The 23,585-nt window shown below is 37.6% G+C and overlaps 1 protein-coding gene across 1 annotated transcript in view; it reads left to right on the top strand.

Annotated features, from left to right (window-relative positions):
- EFHC2 (EF-hand domain containing 2) overlaps positions 1 to 18,178 on the top strand; it is a 239,729-nt gene extending 221,551 nt beyond the window's left edge. The window contains 1 exon segment of the mRNA XM_033122963.1: positions 17,863 to 18,178. Coding sequence (XP_032978854.1) covers positions 17,863 to 17,964 — 102 coding nt within the window. The 3' untranslated portion in view covers positions 17,965 to 18,178.
- Positions 18,179 to 23,585: the final 5,407 nt, after the last annotated feature.

A 23,585-nucleotide genomic window follows, 5' to 3' on the forward strand; every position in this document is an offset into this window, starting at 1 on the left:
CTGAACCAGCACAAGGGAATGGAGAAAGTAAGCATACTGAAGAAAATGGAATACTTTAAATATGAAACTTGCTTTTACATAAACTTAATGGTAACCACTCAAAAAAATCTAGAACTGAGATATGTAACATAAAAACAGAAGAAATAGAGGGAAAAATCATAGAAGACAATCACACTGAAATGATAGTCAGCAACAAAAATGCAAAGAAACAAGGGCGACACCATGCTACCAGAAAATCAGAGATAGAATGATAGGAACTTCTCATATATCAATAATCACCCTAAATGTAAATGGACTGAACTCACCAGTGAAAAGGAACAGAATAGCAGATTGGATCAAAAAACTAAACCGAGTCTTTTTTTTTTTTTAATTTATTTTTAATTTATTGGGGTGACAATTGTTAGTAAAATTACATAGATTTCAGGTGTGCAATTCTGTATCACATCATCCATAATCACACTGTGTGTTCACCACCCAGAGTCAGCTCCCCTTCCATCACCATACATTTGATCCCCCTCACCCTCATCCCCCACCCCCCAACCCCCTTACACTCTGGTAACCACCAAATTACGTTCCCCAGATTAATTTTCAAACCCTGTGGCCATCCTGTGGTCACCGACTGCCCTCCAATACCCTCACCCTCCCCCCCACCCCCCACCCTTCCCGCCCATCTAGTAACCCTCAGTGTTTCCTCATTGTCTCCCAAACTGTTTCTGATTAGTTCATTCACTTATTCTTTTCTTTAGAATCCGCAAATAAGTGAGATCATATGGTACTTATCTTTCTCTGTCTGACTTATTTCACTTAACATAATGTTCTCTAGATCCATCCATGTTGTTGCAAATGGTAAGATTTCTTTCTTCTTTATGGCTGCATAATACTCCATTGTATAAATGTACCACAGTTTCTTAATCCAGTCATCTACCGGTGGGCATTTTGGTTGTTTCCATGTCTTAGCTATTGTGTATAGTGCTGCAATAAACATAGGAGTGCATAAAGATTTTTGAATTAGAGTTTTGGATTTCTCCGGATAGATACCTAGAAGTGGAATTACTGGATCATAAGGTAGTTCCATTTTCAGATTTTTGAGATACCTCCATACTGTTTTCCATAGCGGCTGCACCAGTCTGCAATCCCACCAACAGTGCACAAGCGTTCCCTTTTCTCCACATCCGCGCCAGCACTTGTTGTTTGTTGATTTATTGATGATAGCCATTTTGACTGGGGTGAGGTGGTATCTCATTGTGGTTTTTATTTGCATTTCTCTGATGGTTAGTGAGGTTGAGCATTTCTTCATATGTCTGTTTGCCATCTGTATGTCCTTTTTAGAAAAATGTCATAATTTTTCTAAAATGTCTGCCCATTTTTTAATTGGATCGTTTGTTTTTTTGGAGTTGAGTTTAGTGAGTTTTCCATAGATTTGTGATATTAATCCCTTATCAGATATATCATTGGCAAATATCTTTTCCCATTCAGTAGGATCCCTTCTTGTTTTATTGATGGTTTCCTTTGCTGTGAAAAAACTTTTTAGTTTGATATAATCCCACATGTTTATTTTTTCTCTTAGTTCCCTCGAGCGAGGGGATATATCAGTAAAAATCTTACTCCGGTTAATGTCTGAGAAGTTTCTTCCTATATTTTCTTCTAGGTATTTTATGGTTTCAGATCTTACATTTAAGTCTTTAAGCCATTTTGAATTTATTTTTGTATATGGTGTAAGGAGGTGGTCCAACTTCATTTTTTTGCATGTGTATGTCCAGGTTTCCCAGCACCATTTATTGAATAGACTGTCATTACTCCATCGTACATTCTTGCTTCCATTGTCGTAGATTAAATGGCCATATAGGCGTGGATTTATTTCTGGACTCTCTATTCTGTTCCATTGATCTATGTGTCTGTTTTTATGCCAGTACCATGCTGTTTTGATTACTGTAGCCTTGTAGTATAATTTGAAGTCAGGTATTGTTATACCTCCCACTTTGTTCTTATTTCTCAAGATTGCCTTTGCTATTCGGGGTCTTTTATGGTCCCATATAAATTTTAGGATTATATGTTCTATTTCTGTGAAAAACGACGTTGGCAGTTTGATAGGAATTGCATTGAATATGTATATTGCCTTAGGCAGTATGGACATTTTAACTATATTAATTCTTCCTATCCATGAACATGATATGTGTTTCCATCTATTTATATCTTCCTTCATTCCTTTCTTCAGTGTCTTATAATTTTCTGAGTATAGATCTTTTACTTCTTTGGTTAAATTTATTCCCAGGTATTTTATAGCCATTTACAATCGCTCCAAAGACTATAAAATACCTGGGAATAAACCAAGTCTTATGCTGCCTTCAAGAGACGTATCTCAGCTACAAGGACAAATAGTGACTCAAAGTGGAAGGTTGGAAACTGACACTCCAAGCAAATGGTATTCAGAGCAAAGCAGGTGTAGCCATGCTGATATCAGGTGAAACAGACTTCAGGATGAAAAAGGTAACGAGACAAACATGCATATTTCATAATGATAAAGGGAATTATACAGCAAAAAGATGTAGCAGTCATCAATATTTATGGTCCCAATCAAGGAGCACTGAAATATACAAAGCAACTACTAACAGAATTAAAGGGAGAAATTTACCAAAACACAATTATAGTAGGGGACCTTAATACATCATTGACAGCTATGGATAGAGCATCCAAACAGAAAATAAATAATGAAATAGCAGCCCTAAATAACACATTGGAAGAAACGGACATAATTGACATTTATAGAGCACTTTATCCTAGAACATCAGACTATACATTCTTTTCTAGTGTACATGGAACATTCTCAAGGATAGACCATATATCGGGATATAAAACTAGCCTCAGCAAATTTAAGAAGATTGAAATCATCCCAAGCATATTCTCTGGTCACAAGTCTTTGAAATTGGCTATCAAGTGCAAAAGGAAAGCAGGAAAAAACATAAATATGTGGAGATTAAACAACATGCTTTTAAAAAACGACTGGGTCAAAGAAGAATAAGCGGAGAAATCAACAGATGCACAGAAGCAAATGAGAATGAAAATACATCCTACCAAAATTTGGGGGATGCAGAGAAAGCAATTTTGAGAGGCAAATTTATATTATTACAGGCCTATCTCAAGACAGTAGAAAAATCCCAGGTAAATAACCTGATGTTACATCTTAAAGAACTATAAAACGAAGAACAAATGAAATCCAAAGTCAGCAGAAGGAATGGAATAATAAAAATTAGAGCAGAGCTAAATGAAATAGAGAACAAAAAGACGATAGAAAAAATTAATTCACAAAGAGCTGGGTCTTTGAAAAGATTAATAAAATTGACAAACCTTTGGCTAGACTCACTAAGAAAAAGAGAAAACACAAATAAAGAAAATCAGAAATGAAAAAGGGAAAGTTATCATGGATGTCACAGAAATACAACAGATCATCCAAGAATACTACGAAGGACTGTATGCCACCAAATTCAATAACCTAGAAGAAATGGACATGTTCTTAGAAACATATTACCTCCCTAGGCTGAATCACAAAGATCAGGAAAACCTAAATAGACCAGTCAAAAATAAGGAAATTGAATCAGTCATCAGAAACCTTCCCAAAAGCAAAAATCTGGGACCAGATGGCTTCACTAGTGAATTCTACCAAACATTCAAAGAGAATCTTATACCTGGCCTGCTCAAACTCTTCCAAAAAATTGAAGAAGAGACAGTACTCCCTAACTCATTTTAGGAAGCCAACATTACCCTGATACCAAACCTTGGTAAGGATAAGACAAAAAAAGAAAATTACATACCAGTGTCTCTGATCAATACAGATCCAAAAATCCTAAACAAAAATCTAGCAAATCGAATGCAACAATGCATTAAAAAGATTATACATCACGACTATGTGGGGTTCATCCCAGAGGCACAAGGATGGTTCAACGTACACAAATCGATCAATGTGATACACCACATAAGCAAAATAAAGGACGAAGATCATATGATTATATCAATTGATGCAGGAAAAGCATTTGATAAGATACAACATCCATTTATGATTAAAACACTTAATAAAATGAGTAAAGAAGTAAAATACCTCAACATAATGAAGGCCATATATGAAAATCCTTAGCTACGATCATAATTACTGGTAAAACACTGAAGCCCTTTGCTCTATGATCAGGAACATGACAGGGCTGTCCCCTATCACCTCTGTTTATCAACATAGTATTGGAAGTCTAGCCAGAGCATCAGGCAAAGAGAGAGAAAAGGCATCCAAAGTGGGAATGAAGAAGTTACATTGTCACTTTTTGCAGATGATGCTATATATGGAAAACCCTAAAGACTCCACCAAAAGCTATTAGAAACAATCAATGAATATAGTAATACGGCTGGCGACAAAATCAACATACAAAAGTCCATTGCATTCCTATATAGTTACAATGAAGTCTCAGAAAAAAAAATAAAAAAAAAAAATTCCAGTTGCAATCGCAACAAAAAGAATAAAATACTTAGGAATAAATTTAACCAAGGACGTGAAAGACATATACTGAAAAGCATAAGACATTTTTAAAAGAAATTGAAGAAGACACAATGAAATTGAAAGATATACCATGTTCATGGATTGGAAGAATCATCATAATTAAAATGGTCATATTACTCAAAGCAATGTACAGATTTTATGCATTCCCCATCAGAATCCCAATGGCATTTTTTAAAGTAATAGAATAAAAAAACCATCAGATTTGAATGGAACCACAAAAGACCCTGAATAGCCAAAGCAGTTCTAAGAAAAAAGAACAGTGCTGGAGCTATCACACTCCCTGACTTTAGCTTATACTGTAGTGCAACAATAATCAAAACAGTATGGTATTGGCAGAAAAACAGACACAGAAACCAATGGAATAGAATTGAGAACCCAGAAATAAGCCCACATAAATATGGACAGATAATTTTTGACAAAGAAGCCAAAAACATACAATGTAGAAAAGACAGCATCTTCAATAAATGCTGCTGGGAGAATTGGAAAGCCATGTGCAAAAGAATGAAACTGGACTGCTATCTGTCACCGTGTACCAAAATTAACTCAAAATGGATCAAGGACCTTAACATAATACCTGAAATAATAAACTGCATAGAAGAAAACATAGGTCCTAAACTTATGGACCTTGGGTTCAAAGAGCATTTTATGAATTTGACCCAACAGACAAGTGAGGTAAAAGCTAAAATAAATGAATGGGACTGTATCAAACTAAAAAGCTTCTGCACACCAAAAGAAACCATCGACAAAATAAAGAGGCATCAACCAAATGGGAGGAGATTTTGCAAACGACACCTCTAGTAAGGGACTAAAATCCAAAATATATAAAGAACTCATGCAACTCAAAAACAACAAGAAAAAAAAAACAATCCGATTGAAAAATGGAGAGGACCTGAATAGACATTTCTACAAAGAAGATATACAAATGGACAATAGACATATGAAAAAATATTCAACATCTCTAATCATTAGAGAAATGCAAATGAAAACCACAATGAGATACCACCTCACACCAGTTAGAATGGCTATCATCAACAAGACAAATAATGACAAGTGTTGGAGAGGCTGTGGAGAAAATGGAACCCTCATACACTGTTGGTGGGACGGCAAATTGGTACAGCTGCTATGGAAGGCAGTGTGGATGTTCCTCAAAAAATTAAGAATAGAGTTACCATATCACCCAGCAGTCCCTCTCCTGGGTATCTACCCCAAAATTCTGAAAACATTTATAAAGATATATGTGCTCTGATGTACATTGCTGCTTTATTTACAGTGGCCAAACCATACAAACAACCAAAAGTGTCCTTCCATAGAAGATTGGATAAAGAAGTGGTGGTATATATACACAGTGGAATGCTACTCTACCATAAGAAAAGATGAAATAATACCATTTGCGACAGCATGGGTGAATCTTGAGATTATAATGCTAAGTGAAATAAATCAGGCAAAAAGTCAAGAACCATATGATTTCACTGATATGCGGTATATAAAACTGATAACAAAATAACAAGATGAACAAATGAAGAAACAAAAACTCATAGACACAGACAATAGTTTAGTGCTTACCAGAAGGTAAGGGGGGATGGGGTGGTAGATCAGGGTAAAGGGGATCCAATATATGGTGATAGAAAGAGAACTGACTGGGTGGTGAACACACAGTGTGATATATATATATATATATATATATATATATATATATATATATATATATATATATATATATATATATATATATATATATATATATATATATATATATATATATGATGTATTACAGAATTGTACACCTGAAATCCATGTAACTTTACTAACAGTTGTCCCCCCAATAAACTTTAATTACAAAAAAAAAAAAAAATAGTACTTCCATCAGGATGGTTGTGAGAATTTAGTTGATACACGTGAGCCACTTACCACAATACCTGTTCCAAAGTACGGGCTTAAATATTAGCTATTATTAGTGTTTGTAAAATGGAGATCTTACTTCCTCAAGTCAGGGGTCTGGTCTTTTAGCAATTTCCAAGTCTAAGATCAGTGATTCTATTCTTAAAGATAAGAGTTAGAACAGTTACAGAACAGGAATGTAGCATTAGAAAGGGCCTGTGCTTCAGCAGTAGACTCTTCGAATTGTTACTCATATGTGGTGAGAAGAACTTTACTCTTGGGGTCCCATCAGTTTTGCAAAGCAAGCCTGGAAGTTGTTTAGTCTATGGGGAGACATTTGGAAGGGGCCATTTCTTTTCAGCCAGTTTTTTTTTTTAAAGATATACATATAAAATGGTACCCGAATGATTTAACCAATGAGAATTTAACTATATTCCTAGAGTATGCAGTACTTTGGTACACCTAAACTTGTTATTGTTTCATAAAGAGGATATAAGCTTGGGAATGTTACCAGTGAGTCTCTAAGCTCATGTACGAGGTTTGACAATCATGTTTGCAAACTCATCCTAGAAAAAGTGCTACATACCTCATTACTGACTATCACTACGGTCACCTTTGAAGTACTCCCCTGGGGAAGCTATGCACTGATGCCAGCACCTGGTCCACCTTTCAAAGCAATTTTGGTACTCTTTCTGGAATAGCCATCAGAGCTGTCGTCATATTACCCTTGATGTCCTGAATGTCATCAAAATGTCTTCCTTTCAATATTTCCTTTATCTTCTGGTAAAGAAAGACGTCATTGGGGGCCAGATGAGGTGAGTAGGGAGGGTGTTCCAACATAGTTGTTTACTGGCTAAAAACTCCCTCACACACAGTGCCGTGTGAGCTGGTGCATTGTCGTGATGCAAGAGCTCCTTCAGGACCATTTTTGCACACAGCCTTCTCATGCCAAAATTTTCAGTTAAGATTTTCCTGTTTCTCTGTCGATGTTTACTTGGTCTGCTATCCTTCTCACAGTCAGCCAATGATTTTGATGCACAATGCGACGAATTTTTGCAATTTTTTTCATCAGTTTTGCTTGTTGCTGTCTACCCTGACCTCTCCTCTCTTCATCAGTGGTGCGTTCTCTCCCCTCAGAGAAAAGTTCAATCCATTTGTACACTGCCATTTTCTTCATGGCATTATCCCCATAAATATGGATTAACGTGTCCCTGATTTCACTTCCACTCTTGCCAAGTTTAACAAGAAGTTTAATGTTTATTCATTGCTCTAATTCAAGCTCAGACATTCTCATGATGATGCACAAAAACACGCAACAATAATGAACATGCTCGGCAAGATATCACCACACATTGACACGAACACAGCTGTGAAACACTGATATACCAAAGTTATGAAACCTTACCAAGTTGTTTGTAGAGTGCTGCCAATGTAAGCGCACAGTGGCAAGTTTGCAAACTTAATTGTCAGACCTTGTAAAAATGTTTAGTGTGAATAGATTGAACATAATATTTCATAATTCATGCAGTAGAATCAATAGTGAAAAGTATAATATCTCCTGAACCATGTAAGTGAGCCATTAATATTAATATTAATATCGAATAATGCCCTGAGATACTCTGGGTCCGAGCCTGTCACTTGTTGGGTTCTCCAGGAAGCAATGGAATCTAACTTTGAAGGATATTTATTCAGGAGTGTCCTTGGGCTTAATATCCATGGAATGGAGGGGAAGAACACAGGAGTGGGTTGAAGGACAAGTTGAGTGTGATGCAGGCCCAAAAACAGCTTTGGCTAGCCCATAGGGAACCCTGGAGCTAGAATGGCCTGTCAGAGTTGTCCCAAGTTGGGCCAAAATGTCCTGGCCTTTATCCCTGTGGGTTGGTTTAGGAAGAGGTATAACATTGGGCAGTGTGGCTCTTTGCAGCCAAGACAGCTCTGTAACTGAGGCAGTCCTTGAAGGACTGGCAGCTGGGCCACCAAATCCTTCCTCAGGTGGATTCTGGATAGTACATCACAGGTGGTAACCAACCACTCTTGAAGCTCTTGTTGATTTCTTGGTACCTGCTGGGGTCTTGGCAATGTGGCACATCCTTCTTCCCACACCTGCTCCATGATTATTGTCTGATCTTGCACCTGTGGCACGGGACTGGTAGGGCAGTGGTAATGCCAGAAGAGGCCATGTGGGAGTTGGACCAGATGTGTAGGTCCTTGGCACCCAGAGAAAACTTCTCACTTAAGAGCTTTGGGAGTTGCCAATATTTGGGAAGTCTGTGATAGCCAAAAAGCCATAAGTGGGACCTCAGAACAAGATCTACCAGGTTGTGAAAGTCACCCAGCTCTGAGTGTAATGTGGTGAGATTCAAGTTATGTTGAAAATAAGGAATGAGCTCCTCTGTGGAAGCCAAGGGTGGGGCAGCTGCACACTTTCTCCAGTGTATGAACTGGACAGGCTGGCTGTGGTTGAAGTTCCAGAGATGCCATGAACACCTCTCTAGAAGTTACTGGCACCAGCCACCATTTGGAACCTGGATGTCTTTACTCCTAGCTGAATGTTATCCTCCACAGGATCTCTTCCCTGAATTGGGGACCTTGATGAGAAATAGAAAGAGACTTCTTGGCTGATAGGGGCTGAGCAGGCCTCAATACTAAATTCAGCACCAATTCTGTTTGTATCAGTTTTAATGGATGGGGATGGATGGTAGGAGTGGGCATTTGGGACACCTTCCCAGTCTACCCGGATTAACTGAAGCCAAAAAAGAGTAACAGGACCACAGGTGTCAGCCTGTGGGGTGGTCTGGTACACCAGACATGGGATTGGAAGGGCAGGGCGTCAGTGAGGTCTAGCAGGTTGTCTCTCCAAAACAGAGATCACAGTGGTGGGGAATCCTGAACTTAACACTATTCATCAAAAGGAGCCAGTCAGCAGGCTTGAACCAAGCCTTCAGCCCTGCCCTGGGAACAGAGCAGGCTAAGTCCCTATACGAGTGAGATTCCAGCATGAAACATACACATACACACACACACACAAACACACACACACACTACACACATAAACACATACACTACAGACACACCCCACACTACACACACACACACACACACACTCACAAAGGAGTCAGGGATGTGGATTTAATGAAGGGACTTTTTTTCATTTTTTTAAAAATTATCTGTATTTTTCAATTACAGTTGACGTTCAGTATTATTTTAGTTTCAGGTGACCAGTATACTGGTTAGACATTTATGTAATTTATGAAGTGATCCCCCAATTCATCTACTATCCACCTGGCACCATGCATATTTATTACCATATAGTGACTGTATCCCCTATACTTCACTTTATACCCCCTGCCTATTTTGTAACTGTCAATTTATATTTCTTAATCCCTTCACCTGTCTCACCCTGCCCCCAACCCCTCTCTCATCTATCACCCCGATAAGTCAAGTACACATCCGACAACTATACATAGGTATTACAATATTATTGACTATATTTCCTCTGCTGTACTTTACATCCCTGTGACTATTTTGTGACTACCAATTTGTACTTAAATCCCATCGCCGTTTTCACCCAACCCCCCAAACTCCCTCCCATCTGGCAACCATCAGTTTGTTCCCTTTATCTATGAGTCTATTTCGACTTTTTTGTTGTTTATTTACTTTGTTCTTTAGATTCCACATATAAGTGAGATCATATGGTATTTGTTTTTCTCTGTCTGACTTATTTCGCTTAACATAATACCTTCTAGGTCCATCCATGTTGCAAATGGTAAGATTTCATCCTTTTTCATGGCCAAGTAATATTACATTGTATATATCTACCATCTCTTCTTTATCTAGTTGTCTACTGATGGGCACTTAGGTTGCTTCCATATCTTGACTATTGTAAATAACACTGAAGTAATCATAGGGGTTCATATATCTTTCCAAATGTTTTGGATTACTTTGGAAAAATACCCAGAAGAGGAATTGCTGGGTCATAATGTAGTTCTGTTTTTAATTTTTTGAGGAACCTCCATACTGTTTTCCATAGTGACTGCACCAATCTGCATTCCCACCATCAGTGCACGAGGGTTTCCTTTTCTCCATATCCTCGCCAACACTTGTCTGTTGATTTACTGATGATAGCCATTCTTACAGGTGTGAGGTGGTATCTCGTTATGGTTTTTATTTGCATTTCTCTGATGATCAGTGACGTTGAGCATTTTTTCATATGTCTATTGGCCATCTGTATGTCCTCTTTGGAGAAATGTCTATTCAGGTCCTCTGCCATTTTTGTTAACTGGATTATTTGTGTTTTTTTTTTCGTGTTGAGTTGCATGAGTTCTTTATGAATTTTTGGATATTAACCCCTTATCAGATGTATCATTGGTAAATATCTTCTCCCATTCAGTAGGTTGCCTTTTCTTTTTGTTGATGGTTTTCTTTGATGTGCAAAAAACATTTTAATTTGATGTAGTCCCACTTGTTTATGTTTTATTTTCTTCCTTGCCAGAGGTGATATATCAGAAAAAAATATTATTAATAGCAATGTCAGAGAGTTTACTGCCTATGTTTTCTTCTATTAGTTTTATGGTTTTGAATCTTACATTTAAGTCTTTAATCCACTTTGAGTTTATTCTTGTATATGGAGGAAGAAGGTGGTCCAGTTTCATTTCTTTGCATGTATCTGTCCAGTTTTCCCTGCACCATTTATTGAATAGACTGTCTTTACCCCATTGTACATTCTTGCTTCCTTTGTCATAGATTAAATGACCATATCGGCATGGATTTATTTCTGGACTCTCTATTCTGTTCCATTGATCTATGTGTCTGTTTTGATGCCAATACTATGGTGTTTTGATTACTATAGTCTTGTAGTATAGTTTGATGTGAGATAATGTGATACCTCCAACTTTGTTCTTCTTTCTCAAGATTGTTGTGGCTGTTCGGGCCTTTTATGGTTCTGTATAAATTTTAGGATTATTCTAGTTCTGTAGATTGCATTGCATAGTATGGATATTTTAATGGTGTTAATTCTTCCTATCCATGAGCACGGTATGTGCTTCCATTTATTTGTATCTTCAATTCTTTCTTCAATGTCTTAAAATTTTCCAAGTATAGTTTTTTTGTTGTTGTTGTTGTTGTTTTTTATGTCCTTGGTTAACTTTACTCCTCGGTATTTATTTTTATTTTTTTTAATTAGTTTATTGGGGTAACAATGGTCAGCAAAAGTTACGTAGGTTTCAAGTGGACAATTCTGTAATACATCATCTATATATCACATTGTGTGTTCACCACCCAGAGCCAGTGCTCCTTCCATGTTTCTACATTTCCTGTAGAAACATCATATATTTGATCCCGCCTACCCAGAAGCCAGAGAACAAGGAAGCTCAAGGACTGGTGTAATCCACAGAGGCCAGCCTCAGAGCAGAGAGCTCAGTGAAAAGGGCAAGGCAGAAAATGGATCTTGAGGGACAAATGGAGAACTACCCAGCACAATCTGTTATCAGAATAGACTTGGGCTCATGTGAATAAGGACCATATCCAGGGTATAAGACCAGATCCAGACTAACAGCTCCTGTGGTTGGTCTGCTGAATGTCATGACTGGTCCCCCAGACTCAGATGGGGCTCCCCTACCAGTGATGGTTAGGTCTCCTCAGCTAATAGGACTGGGATCCAACAACAAACAAGAAAACTTTACAAACAGGAGTGTGGTTGTACCTGGTCCAGCTTTGATTAGTCCTGCTGCCCTTTGGTGAGAGGTTTTCCTATGTGGATAAGTGTAAGCTGAGTGTCACCTACCCTGACTGTTGACTGTAGCCTGTAGCCTGTTTTCTCAGTAGCCCCTTTGGTCAGGCCTTTGCTTGGCCCCTCATAGTGAACCATTGAGGCTGTAATTTAACTCTCACTTCATTATTTGACTGTCTATGGTCTCAGCATGTTGCCCTAGCTCTGTCACAGTCCGGAGACCCCTTTTCCACTCTATTGTGTTTGCTCACAGATGGTAGCTGTAAAACTGGCAAAATAGGTCCCGCTATTTAGAGCCGGTCTGGTTAATCTCAGAAGTCACGTTTTAAAAAATAACACTAAATCAGTTCTCATATAAACTTCATAAGTTGCACTGTGTAACTGGCATCTTATCTTTTGATGTTTCTGAGAAAAATTGGATGTGGCTTCATTTTATGAGCACTGGAACTGCAGAAACCTTAGCAATTGGCTCTAAAGCTCTCTTTTCACAGCAGGATTATCTATAGCCTTGGCAGTGGGGACTGGGGGCAGGTGGGTGCATCATCTTTGGGCACCCCACTTGTTGAAGATCTCCTTTTGGTATTTAGAGGATGGAATATCCTGTGACATTTTATTGTCCCAACAACCTTGTGGGAATAAGTGTCATTCCCAGTTTACAGATAGGAAGCTGAGATTAAAGGCATTTCTAAAGGTAAGGATTATATAGTTAGGGGCCAGTGCCAATGCTTTAATAAACAGTTATTTTTAATATTTGAGGTTGAATATAACAGTTGAAATAAAAAACATCATTAATCAGTCTCACTAGATTTAAAAACTAATTTGTAAACACCGATTACCTTACACAAAACAATAACCTAGTAGAAAGCAATACTGCTGAAATCTACTTTGACTTGAAGTGTTGGATGATGTCTACTTGTATGCATAAGTCTATCACTAAAGCACAAAAAAATCCATGTCTCCTTGAAAACTTTACTTGCCCTGTAATGCAGTTTTAAGGAAAGGTTTCTTGTTCAGAAGGTACACCTGTGTTTTAGCTACACTCACACAGATGACAGTTCTATGGAAGCTTGGTCTTGAGCAAAGGGAAACAATTGTGAAATATTGTCATTACAGTAAAGGCATAAATGGATAGAAATGCAAGCAAATCTCCTGGCTTAACATATGAGGTTTTCCTTATGTCACCAGAATGCTCTTGATTATCTCAACTATTTGTGAAATTTCTTCCCAAAATTAGCTTTAATTTGATTTACTGGAATGTAACTGGTTTTTATGATTTTGTCAACTTAATTTGATTATTTCTAAGGACATGTCAACCTATTAAAAGGAAGAAAGTCCAATAAAACCACAGTTTCAATTCCATACACACTACTGGACCTTCTTCTTTTTTTTTTTTTTTTTTTTTAACAAATTTATAGGTATTTCCTGTAGAAACATCCTTTTTTTGACTGACTGGAAAGGAGTGACAGGGTGAAATCACTAACATGACAATCAGCCTTACATTTGGAAGGGATAAAAATAACCTTGTTTCAGTGAAGCATGGAATGTAATTGGCTCCTGATCTTTTCCCCTCATGCGTCTGGTGGCCAGTACTACAGTAGAAAATTTTAAAACTAGAAGGAGACATAATCCAATTAAATTTCCTTTTAAAAATGTCAAAGCAAATAAATCCAGCACCCATGAGCTCACACACAGCTTTGCTGTTCTCGCGCTGGGCAGCTGCTATTTACTGAGTTTCCATCCAGTGCCATCTTTGCTTCCTATTTCAAGGGTATGTGATTTTACAGATCGGCAGCTACATTTTTTCACCATTGATGAACAAGTAATTTATTGCCAACTTCTTTGACATCTTAAGTAGCTCTAGTGACAGCCAGCTTGGAAGATGTCTTAGGGGCCCTCTTGCAGACAATGATTCTCAGCCATTTTAGAGTCATGATTTTACATCATTGTTGAATTTCACTCTCCATTTCACAGTTTTTCTTTCTTGCAGAAAATGCTATGTGGCACATATTGTTTATGCTCCAGATTAAATTGAACTTTTTTTTGAAATTTGTGCACTGTCTCTTGAGTTCTCTGGAAATCACATTGGAAACTCTAGACCCATCCATAGTTTGTCAGGAAGTTGCTTTGTTCCAAGCTGTGCTGTGACTTTCATAGACATTTTATTAGTTTTAATAAATATAAAATTGCATAATGTCTTTGTTTGACTTCTTCTAGAAGCCAACTTGGAGACAAGGATTTGAGTATAAATACTTTTTTTTTTTTTGGTGGGGTGGGAAGTGAAAGGAGCACTAGTAAGGGAGTGGGGAAGTGAGAGATGCAAGAAAAGGAGCTTATACAGGGCATATTATCAAACCAGTAACAAAGGTGGATGACTGGAGCTTAATGCCTTTGGGAAACAGGGATCCAGTGGCTGACATGTACCTCACAGTTATCCCACCCAAAGTGCAAGGGAGCTGTGGTATTCATTCATCAATTCCCATCAGTCCTTGTTTGAGGACTGCTCCTGAAGTAGGGGGAAATAATTAATTCCCAGGCTCTTGTGGCATGTCACAGGGGCAGCCAAAGCAGGCCTCAGAGGCCAAAGAAAAGCTCTCAGACAAAGGAACACAGGTGCTGGCAGTTGTAAGTCAGGCTGGTGTGCTGTAAGAGGAAAGTGTGAAGGAATCAGGAGGGGTACTGGCAAAGCCTGCTACACAAAGATATTTAAGATTCTAACATGCACCATTGTGTTGTTTTATAGCAACACAAGCAGGCTTGTCCTCAAGTGAGGGGGGAGTATTTGGAGGGGCATTAATGGCAATGTGTCTTTTACTGTAATGAAATTTTTTTTAATTTAAACATGCACTGTATTTTTTGATCACACTTCATAATCTGGAGTTTTCATTTTGTAGTGTATGATGAATAAAAGGTCAGTGAAGACAAAGACTATTTTAATTCACTGCCCAGATTGTCATAAATATTCTGTAATGTTAGGAACATTTGTAGATTTATTAGAACAATTAGGCAGTGGTAGTATGGGGATTTCTCATGTCACCGAAGATCTCTTTATTTTGCAAAGAGATTGGCCTTTAGATGGACCCAATTACAAGCAAAAGTGATGAAGAAAATATCTTTTCCCTTTACTTCATTGATGCCCCCCAACACACCACACTGAGTTTCTAAAGTCTTATCTCCTGCTTCCTACCCTCCTTTGGATCCCAATTTGACTCCTGTTTTCCATTTAAACTAGTACTTGTGAAAAATCTCCCTAAAATTGAGGGTTGGCTACAATTCTGGTACCAATTCCAATATGTGGGTTCTTTCCCCATATCAAGTAATTATTTTTTTGTTTTGTTTTTGTTTTTTTAGTTAAAATTTATTGTGGTGGCAGTGGTTATTAAAGTACATAGGTTTCAAGTGTACAATTCTGTAATACATCAGCTATATATTACATTGTATGTTCACCAAGTAATTCTTGACAACAGCTGGGTGTCCTACAGTTCAACTCAATTCTGACACTCAGAATTGTACTTTGTGCTATGTGCTCCAAACCACACTGGGCTACTCACCCTTTCTTGAAAATAGATTTTTAGGTCTCCAGGCCTTTGCTTATGCTGTTCCCTATGCCTGGAACACCCTGGAGATAGCCTCAGATCCCACAGGGTAAGGGTTTAGTCCCATGAGATTTCCTCCCCACTTCAGACACTATTCGCATGTCCAGGTTGTCAACCTGTACTTCTGACCTACTGTCTGTAAATTGGAAGTTCCCACGACCCCCTCCTTAGGTTTGATTAATTTGCTAGAGAAGCTCATAGAACTCAGAGAAACATTTTACTTAGTAGATTACTGATTTATTATAAAAGGATATAACTCAGGAACAGCCAGATGGAAGAGATGCATAGGGCAAAGTGTGGGGAAAGGGTGAGGAGCTTCCATGTCCTCTTCAGGTGGGCCACTTTCCCTGCGCCTTCACATGTTCACTAAACCAGAAGCTTGGAGGTTACTGCAATAATAGGACTTCAGTGTGTCCTTTTGATAGGACACAATTCAACCTGTAACACTACCCCTTTCTTTTATGACCACTTCAAATCAGTTACCTTCTAGGTATTGCATGTTCTTCTGCAGTCAAGTCTTTCAGATGTGGATCTCATTCATCTCAGCTTCAGCTGCCCTGGTTATGGTACAGTCATCTCTCCCCAGGGTTGTTGCAGTAATCTCCAAAGTAATTTTCCTCCTTCATTTTTCATACATCCAACAAGTTATCTAATTAATTGCTAATCAGATTTTTCTGGCTGAGACCCGTCAGTGACTTTCCCTAACCACAGCATAAAGTATAAACTAGCACAGAAGCCTCCAACTTTGGCTTTATCTTTTCCTTCCAACCATCTTTCTTGCCACTTTGTACTATGTACTCCAAACTACACTGGGCTACTCACCCTTTCTCGAAAATAGATTTTTAGGTCTCCAGGCCTTTGTTTATGCTGTTCCCTATGCCTGGAACACCCTTCATCACTTAAATCTCCTGACGAACTACTCCTTATCCCATAAGACCCAAATGAAACATCACTTGCTCAAGTTGCTTCCACAATTTCATCACATAGAATTATTGAGTCCTTACTTGTGTTTCTGTGACACCTTGTGACTTTGGATACGAATTTAGCATTAGGAAACATATAGCACCTCTTATATAAAACAACCTTGATGATACAAATATAAGTAGCCACAGTTATGGACTTTTCCCCTCTGTTGATATTAATTGACCACTGCAGCATAAACAAAAAGCATGCATGTGCATATGTGCACATATGTAGGTTTACATATACAAGACATTTTGAAATCTCTTTGAATCATGTTTATTACTTAGATAATTTTGTTGCAACCCACCTCATCAAAATAATTCTTAAAACTCTCTAGAGTGAAGGTATTTATTTTTCTGAAATTAGCAAATGTGTATATACATATATGTATGATGTATGTTATATATAAAGTATACGTGAATATATATTTATGCATACATATATATATAAAGTATATATAAAATAGCTTATCCCCAAGAGCATACTGTGAATGATCCAGTGCTCTTTCCATTGTTAGGTTGAAGAAATAGTAATCAAGCAGCCAGTATAGCTAGCAGTTTGGATTTTAAAACAATGAGTTCTTAATAAAGTATAGAAGGAGCTATTATTGCAATAATGCTGCATAACAAACAGTTTCACACATTTCAGGGGTTACAACAGACATTTATTTTTCTTGTCCATGGGCCTATAGGTCAGCTGGGTTGGGTTCCAGCTCAGCTTGTTCCACCTGTCATTCTGACTAGTAGCATCTTGGGCCATATTCTTCTGATGGCGATAGCAGAGGCACAGAAGGCCAAGCCAAATCATGCCAGCACATTAGGGCCTCTGTTCGTGGTACATCTGCTAATATTACATAGGCCAAAGCCAGTCATGTGGCCAGGCCCATATCAAAGGGACAGGAAAATCAACTCGATGGAAGGTGCCCCAAAATCCCATCTCAAAGAGCATGGGTGATAATTCTAATACAGGAAGGGATGAAGAATTGAGCACAAGAATCCAATATCCTCGTGATCCGAAAGTGGACGGTAGAAATGTCTGCTTTGAAAATTAACTATTTTCCAAGAGCTTATGTAACAACAAGAAACAATTTGATGTTGCATTTGCAAAACTGTGCTTTGAAATGTGGTTCTAATTATATCCATCTTTGTTTTCTTTTCTAGAGATATGACGATGTGTCAGTTGGAATGCCATCAGTTATTTCTTTGAAATATATTGACTATTTAAAATTTTTAAAGGACACGTATGGCATAGAGGAGCAGTAACATGCCAATTTTGCTCAACTCCTTTTGATTTTCTGCTCTAATTTTGCCAAGTTTATTTCAGGAGATGTAATTTCATTAAAAACAAAAAAGAAACAGTTCATATTGAATTGAAATCCATAGACTATAATTAATCTCCTTTTGTCATTTTAGTTTTTCATAACATGATATTATATTGCTGATGTACCAGCACTAATAAAAATGTCATATAAAGGAACATCGAGCATTTTTATTATATGTGTGATTTATTAATAACAGAATCTTATGGTAATTTTGTAACCAACATAATTTGATTTATTATAACACAAAAATAAAATGACTTTTGACAGCTATATATGAAAATATAAAATCAAATTATATCAGAGCAGTAAGTTGTTATTCTATTAAACATTTTTTGAAATCTTTTTGACACATTTGTTAGTTATACAATTAAACTTTGTAGCAACCCATCTTGTCAAAATAATCCTTAAACCTCTCTTGAGTGAAGATATTTATTTTCTGAAATTAGCAAAGCTATGAGAAGAAAAAGAGTCCCCGCAACACACACTCACCACACACAAAACTTTGGGAGAGAAATTGAAGCATGTGCAGTATATATATTTTTAATGCCTTTTTTATATCTAAAGTTAGCTGTTAATTTAGGAATATATGCATGTGTATATAATTTTAGTATGGCCAAAAATGTATTGTATCTAAAATATTTAGGGATGTGAATGCTGAAGGTTTTGGGAGATCTTTTTGGTTCATTCTCCACACACACATACCTCCCACCCGAGACGTTTAAATATTCTAAGACGACAACATTTCCCTCCTGCATTTCTCTAGTTCTATTTTTATTTTTCTTCTAGGCCTATGCATCATGAGTCTCAGCAGAACTTTTTTCATGTAGTATATATTTGATTAACACTCATAACCATGGAACTCTGGAAATTTCATTATGAGAAGTTTGTCCCAATCTAACCCATTCTTCAGTCTTGAGTGCTGTGTGTCATAAGTCTAGTTGCCTGGTGTTCTCAAAGACAATGGAAGTCTATGGAGAAGGGACTTTGACCTTTACCTTTCAGGGAGTGCTCTGACTAGAGGAAGAGGAACTTGATTGACACCCCAAGGACCCTTCTATGTCAGTATTCTTTCACTCCCATTTGTGGTATCTTGCCTAGAAACGAGCTGGCTTCTTGGCACTCAGACGTACCAATTTGCTCAATAACAATGGCTCTTTCATTTTTAAAATTGAAGTTAATTAATAAACTATTTCTATATATAAACCTAGGATAGTTCTACATGTGCCATTGTTAAAATAGACCCCATAGGACTTTTGAATAAACTAGAATGCCCAATTTACTCATATATAGTAGAATCACTTACCCATAAAATGTAATTTTTGACTACTTGATTTTTGTCCCTTTTTTTTTTTTTTAAGACGGCTGACAAGTGCCAAGCCATTTTGTCACTTTAAGATTTTTCATTCCTGAGAGAACAAGCTTTTAGAAGGATGACACTTTCCTGGAACTTTTCAGGCTGACGTATTTGTCACTTACCTATTCAACTCTTCAGTTAGTTGTCTTTCCCTTAACTTTTTAAATATGTAGATAATTTAGCTCTTGCACAGGCTTGTAATATAATTCATTTGAGAAGTAGGAGGAGAAGAGGAAAAGAAGCAAATCAGTGATTTGCTCCTGAGTTTGTAGGATGACCACTGCTCATTCTATTGCATAGATATTTGTCACTGCCCTGGTTATTCGAAGTTCAAGCCCACAGTTAGCAGTTAAATGGCCATTATAGGAATCATGCCGATAAACATGATACATTGCAGCCATAGAGACACTTTAAATAATTATTCTTTTTATAACTAAGCCATATACTGAAGGAGATTTATAATTTAGAGATAATATCCCCATTAGTAAAGTTTATGACCCAATAAACAGCTCCCACTCTAGTAATAGAATTTCTGTACCTCCCTCTTTTGCTGGTGGTCTCAAGGTACTGAAGGGAAATGCTATCTTAGGAAAAACACTCTCATTATATAAATATCAATGAATTGTCTTACAATTAATCTGGAAATATCTCCCCCCACCGCCACCCCCCCCCCCACTGCCTTGGTCCCACTTAGCTCCAAAATGCTGATACATTCTGCTTAGGTTTCAAGAAGTAGATAGATATCTGGTTGTCAGCGCAAATAAACCCTGTGACTCAAATCTTTGGGGGGGGGGTAGGGAAGACTCCTGGAGTTTCTGTCTCTTCCCTCTGAAAAAGAAATTCCAGCTATTGCCATTATTCCAGAGTAATAATTTTAAAAGTTTCACAACCTTTGCATACACTTAAATTTTTAGCTGTCTCTTTCCTCTGACAAAGAGAAATCCCAGTTATTGTCATTGTTCCAGGGTAATACTTTTTAAAGTTTTATAACCTTTGCATATACTTATATTTTTGCTGCTAACATTTTCTCATTTCGATGGAAAAGCAAGTGCTGCCTGTGAATGTCTGGGTGAACTGAATGTAAATATAGGCAAATCTTTTCTACTAAGCACGAATTGTTTTTTTAGTATTCCTGCAACCGTGGGAATGATTGATAAAGTCATTGGAAAGCCCAAATCAAATTGTCTTTTCATAAGAAACTGATTAAAAGCTGTTCAAGTTTACATTAAATGGTTTGCTGAGTCATTGTTGTCAAATAGGGATGTTGTCAGCAGATGACTGATTTGCAGTGTTTATTTGCCTTTTCCCCTTTTTAACCTAACCGTTTGAACTGTTTGGACCTGTTTGAAAAGTAATGTGGGTAAGTCTCTGGGTTGACTTTAGTGCTTACTAAAATAGTTACAATTTTAGACAATAGGTAATGAAGAGCACTGTAACTTTCAAGTATTAGGATAGTTTAAACATTTTGCCTACTTTATGTATTACCTTTGATCCAATTAATGCCAGATATATCATTTCTTGGTCTTTTTTTTTTTTTTTCTGTATGTTATGCTATTTGAAGTTTCGTTATTTGGGGTTGTGGATGTAACCAAACAGAGAGTTCATCCCTCCTGACACACAGTGGAACCAAACTGAACTCTGAGAATTGCAGTGGAGAAATTAGGGTTGTTTTATTGCTAGGCCATGTAAGAAGAACAGGGAAGCTACTGCTCAAAAGTTCAGCAAACTCCCCCAATGGCTTGCAATCAGAGGGTTTTAAGGAGTTAGGGAGCACAAGTATGTGGAAGTGCTGGTGAGTTGAGTTTTAATTAGAGAACCTGAAACTTGGCCATTTATAACCAAGGCAGAATTCTTGATTCATCCTGAAACCTAATTTTTTTCCTGGTATATGACTAATAAAGGACAGTACCATCCATCTAGTTGTCAAAATGACCCAATCCTTATTTTTATTTCTTCTCCCTTATCTCCAACATTCTTAATATGTCGTGAATCTATCCACTTCTCACCAACTTCACAACATGACTGACATTTCATTATTCCAAACTACCCATCATGTCTCTGGCAACAGCCTCCCAGTTAGCCTTCTTACCGCCAAACTCATTCTTGTAGTTCATACACACAAAGCAGCCAAAGATTTTAAAATACAGACATGATTTTTGCATTCTCCAAATAAAATCTTTCAGTAACTTCTCATGCCATTCACATGAAGTTTAAATTCTTGAACGTGAGTTACACACACAAGGTGGTCCCTATTCTCATCCTGACAATTGCCCCTCTGCAATTGTCATCTCTTACCACTTAACTTTGTCTCCACACTCCGGTCATAGTTAAAACTGGGGATATCTGAAGCAATTTGAAATGGCTTTTCAGTTCCTGTTCTGTATTCTGTGAATGGCCTCAGCAGTAATGAAGAGCAGTGGTAGCAAGGGAGGAAAAAGCAGGCAAAAGTCATTTTATCAGGTTCCTGTTTGGTCAGATCTTATACAGGCTCGGTAGGAAAAAGGAAACACAAAGATGACTGGTGTATCTATTTCTAGAGAATGCATTTTCTGTTTTTCACCAAACCATCAGCCTCTCTGGATTTTAATATGGTGGGGTCATAGCAAGCATTCCTCTATTGGCTTTACACAGATGCAAAGCAGCACTCAAAAAACTGGGAGATTGATGAATAGTTGGTTTGATGTATTTGAACCATTCACCACTTTGAGTTAAATGTGCATTTCTGTTGAAAATAGACAATGAGGAGAGGCGGCCCCCCCTTTCCCTCTGTAACTTGCACAACCTCAAGCCTCAATGCTTAAACTAATGAGTATTTAGAAGGAAAGGCTCCTACTGCTTCTAGCGAGTCATTAAGTTTCTACTTGCAGAGTCGCCATGGACTTTTTCATCTGCCACATTTTTCAGCCATTTCCAGTTGCTTCTGAGCAGCAGTGCTGACCCTTGGGTCCCTGTGCCATGCACCAGACACATAATAGGCTCAAAAGTCCCCTTGGAAAAAATTTTACTGAGGACCAAGAACAAATGCACAGATGCACATTATAGTCTCATAACTGTTAGTTTTGGGGAACTTCATCGACCTTGAATGAAAAAATTAGACATTGTTTAAACCAATATATAACCTGGTAGAAAAAAGGTGAGTGTGGGGGTGAATTGCAATTTGTCTTAAATTAATTGCACAGTCAGCACTACCCTTTGGAATAATGTTGCTCCATTATCACTCCAGGTTGATTTGCTGAACAGATTCATTGATCTTGCCTCAGTGGGTTTTCCATTTTTACACATTATATTCTCTTGGGAATTGAAAAGACTGTGTCTGAAAATGCTCAGTCACCTTGAAAAGACTCATTTTCTAAAAGGTCTTAAGCTGCCTTCAACTTGAAGGAATTCAAACTTTGCTCAAGCAAATATTAGGGCAGAGACTCCACTTGAGTATATGTTTAATATTATTTGGAAACTGAAAGGTCATTTACAGACTGTAGGGGAGCAGAATTTGTGACCCCAAATTATGTCTCTTTGGCATAAGGATATTTTAGTCTGATTTTTTTTAAAACTGCAGGCACAGGAAAAGCTCTGAGTAGAAGTTACCATTTTGTAAGAGACATTTACATTTATAAGGGAATCTCCATTTATAAGGGTGTCTTCTTGTACCAGGAAGAGGAGGATGACCCTAAATTTCTAGAAACTGTTATCAATGGAGAAGGCAATCTTAAATCTTACTCTTAAATCTCAATGTTAAATATAAAATGTAAAAGGCAAGCAAATCTGCATAGCAACCTTATCCTTGTTTACTGTTCTTTTCCTGGTAGGCTCGCATAACTGACTCCCCATTCCCAAAATCGTTAGTCTTTAGCTGAAGATGGATGGTATTTAAGATGATAGCTTGGACCATTTTGGGGAGTTACTCAGTTTTCCTGGGTCTCTCCCATGTATACAGGAAGTATACATATTATTAAACTTTTATTTGTTTTTTCCTTGTTAATGTGTCTTATGTCAATTTGATTCTCAGACCAGCCAGAAGAACCTAGAATAGTAGAGTAAAATTTTTCCTCCCTGACAGTTGGCATAGTCATCAGGATTCAGCTTTACTGGCTGGACACTACTCACCCTGAAGCTGCTGTAGCTGAGAGATCTTGGGCCTTCTGACAAAAGCTGGCAGAAGGTAAGAGTTCTTACCACTTCCGTCTCTCTGATCTCTGCCTGTAGGGTCC

This window comes from Rhinolophus ferrumequinum, chromosome X, assembly GCF_004115265.2.
Source record: "Rhinolophus ferrumequinum isolate MPI-CBG mRhiFer1 chromosome X, mRhiFer1_v1.p, whole genome shotgun sequence".
NCBI classification, from domain to species: Eukaryota; Metazoa; Chordata; class Mammalia; order Chiroptera; family Rhinolophidae; genus Rhinolophus; species Rhinolophus ferrumequinum.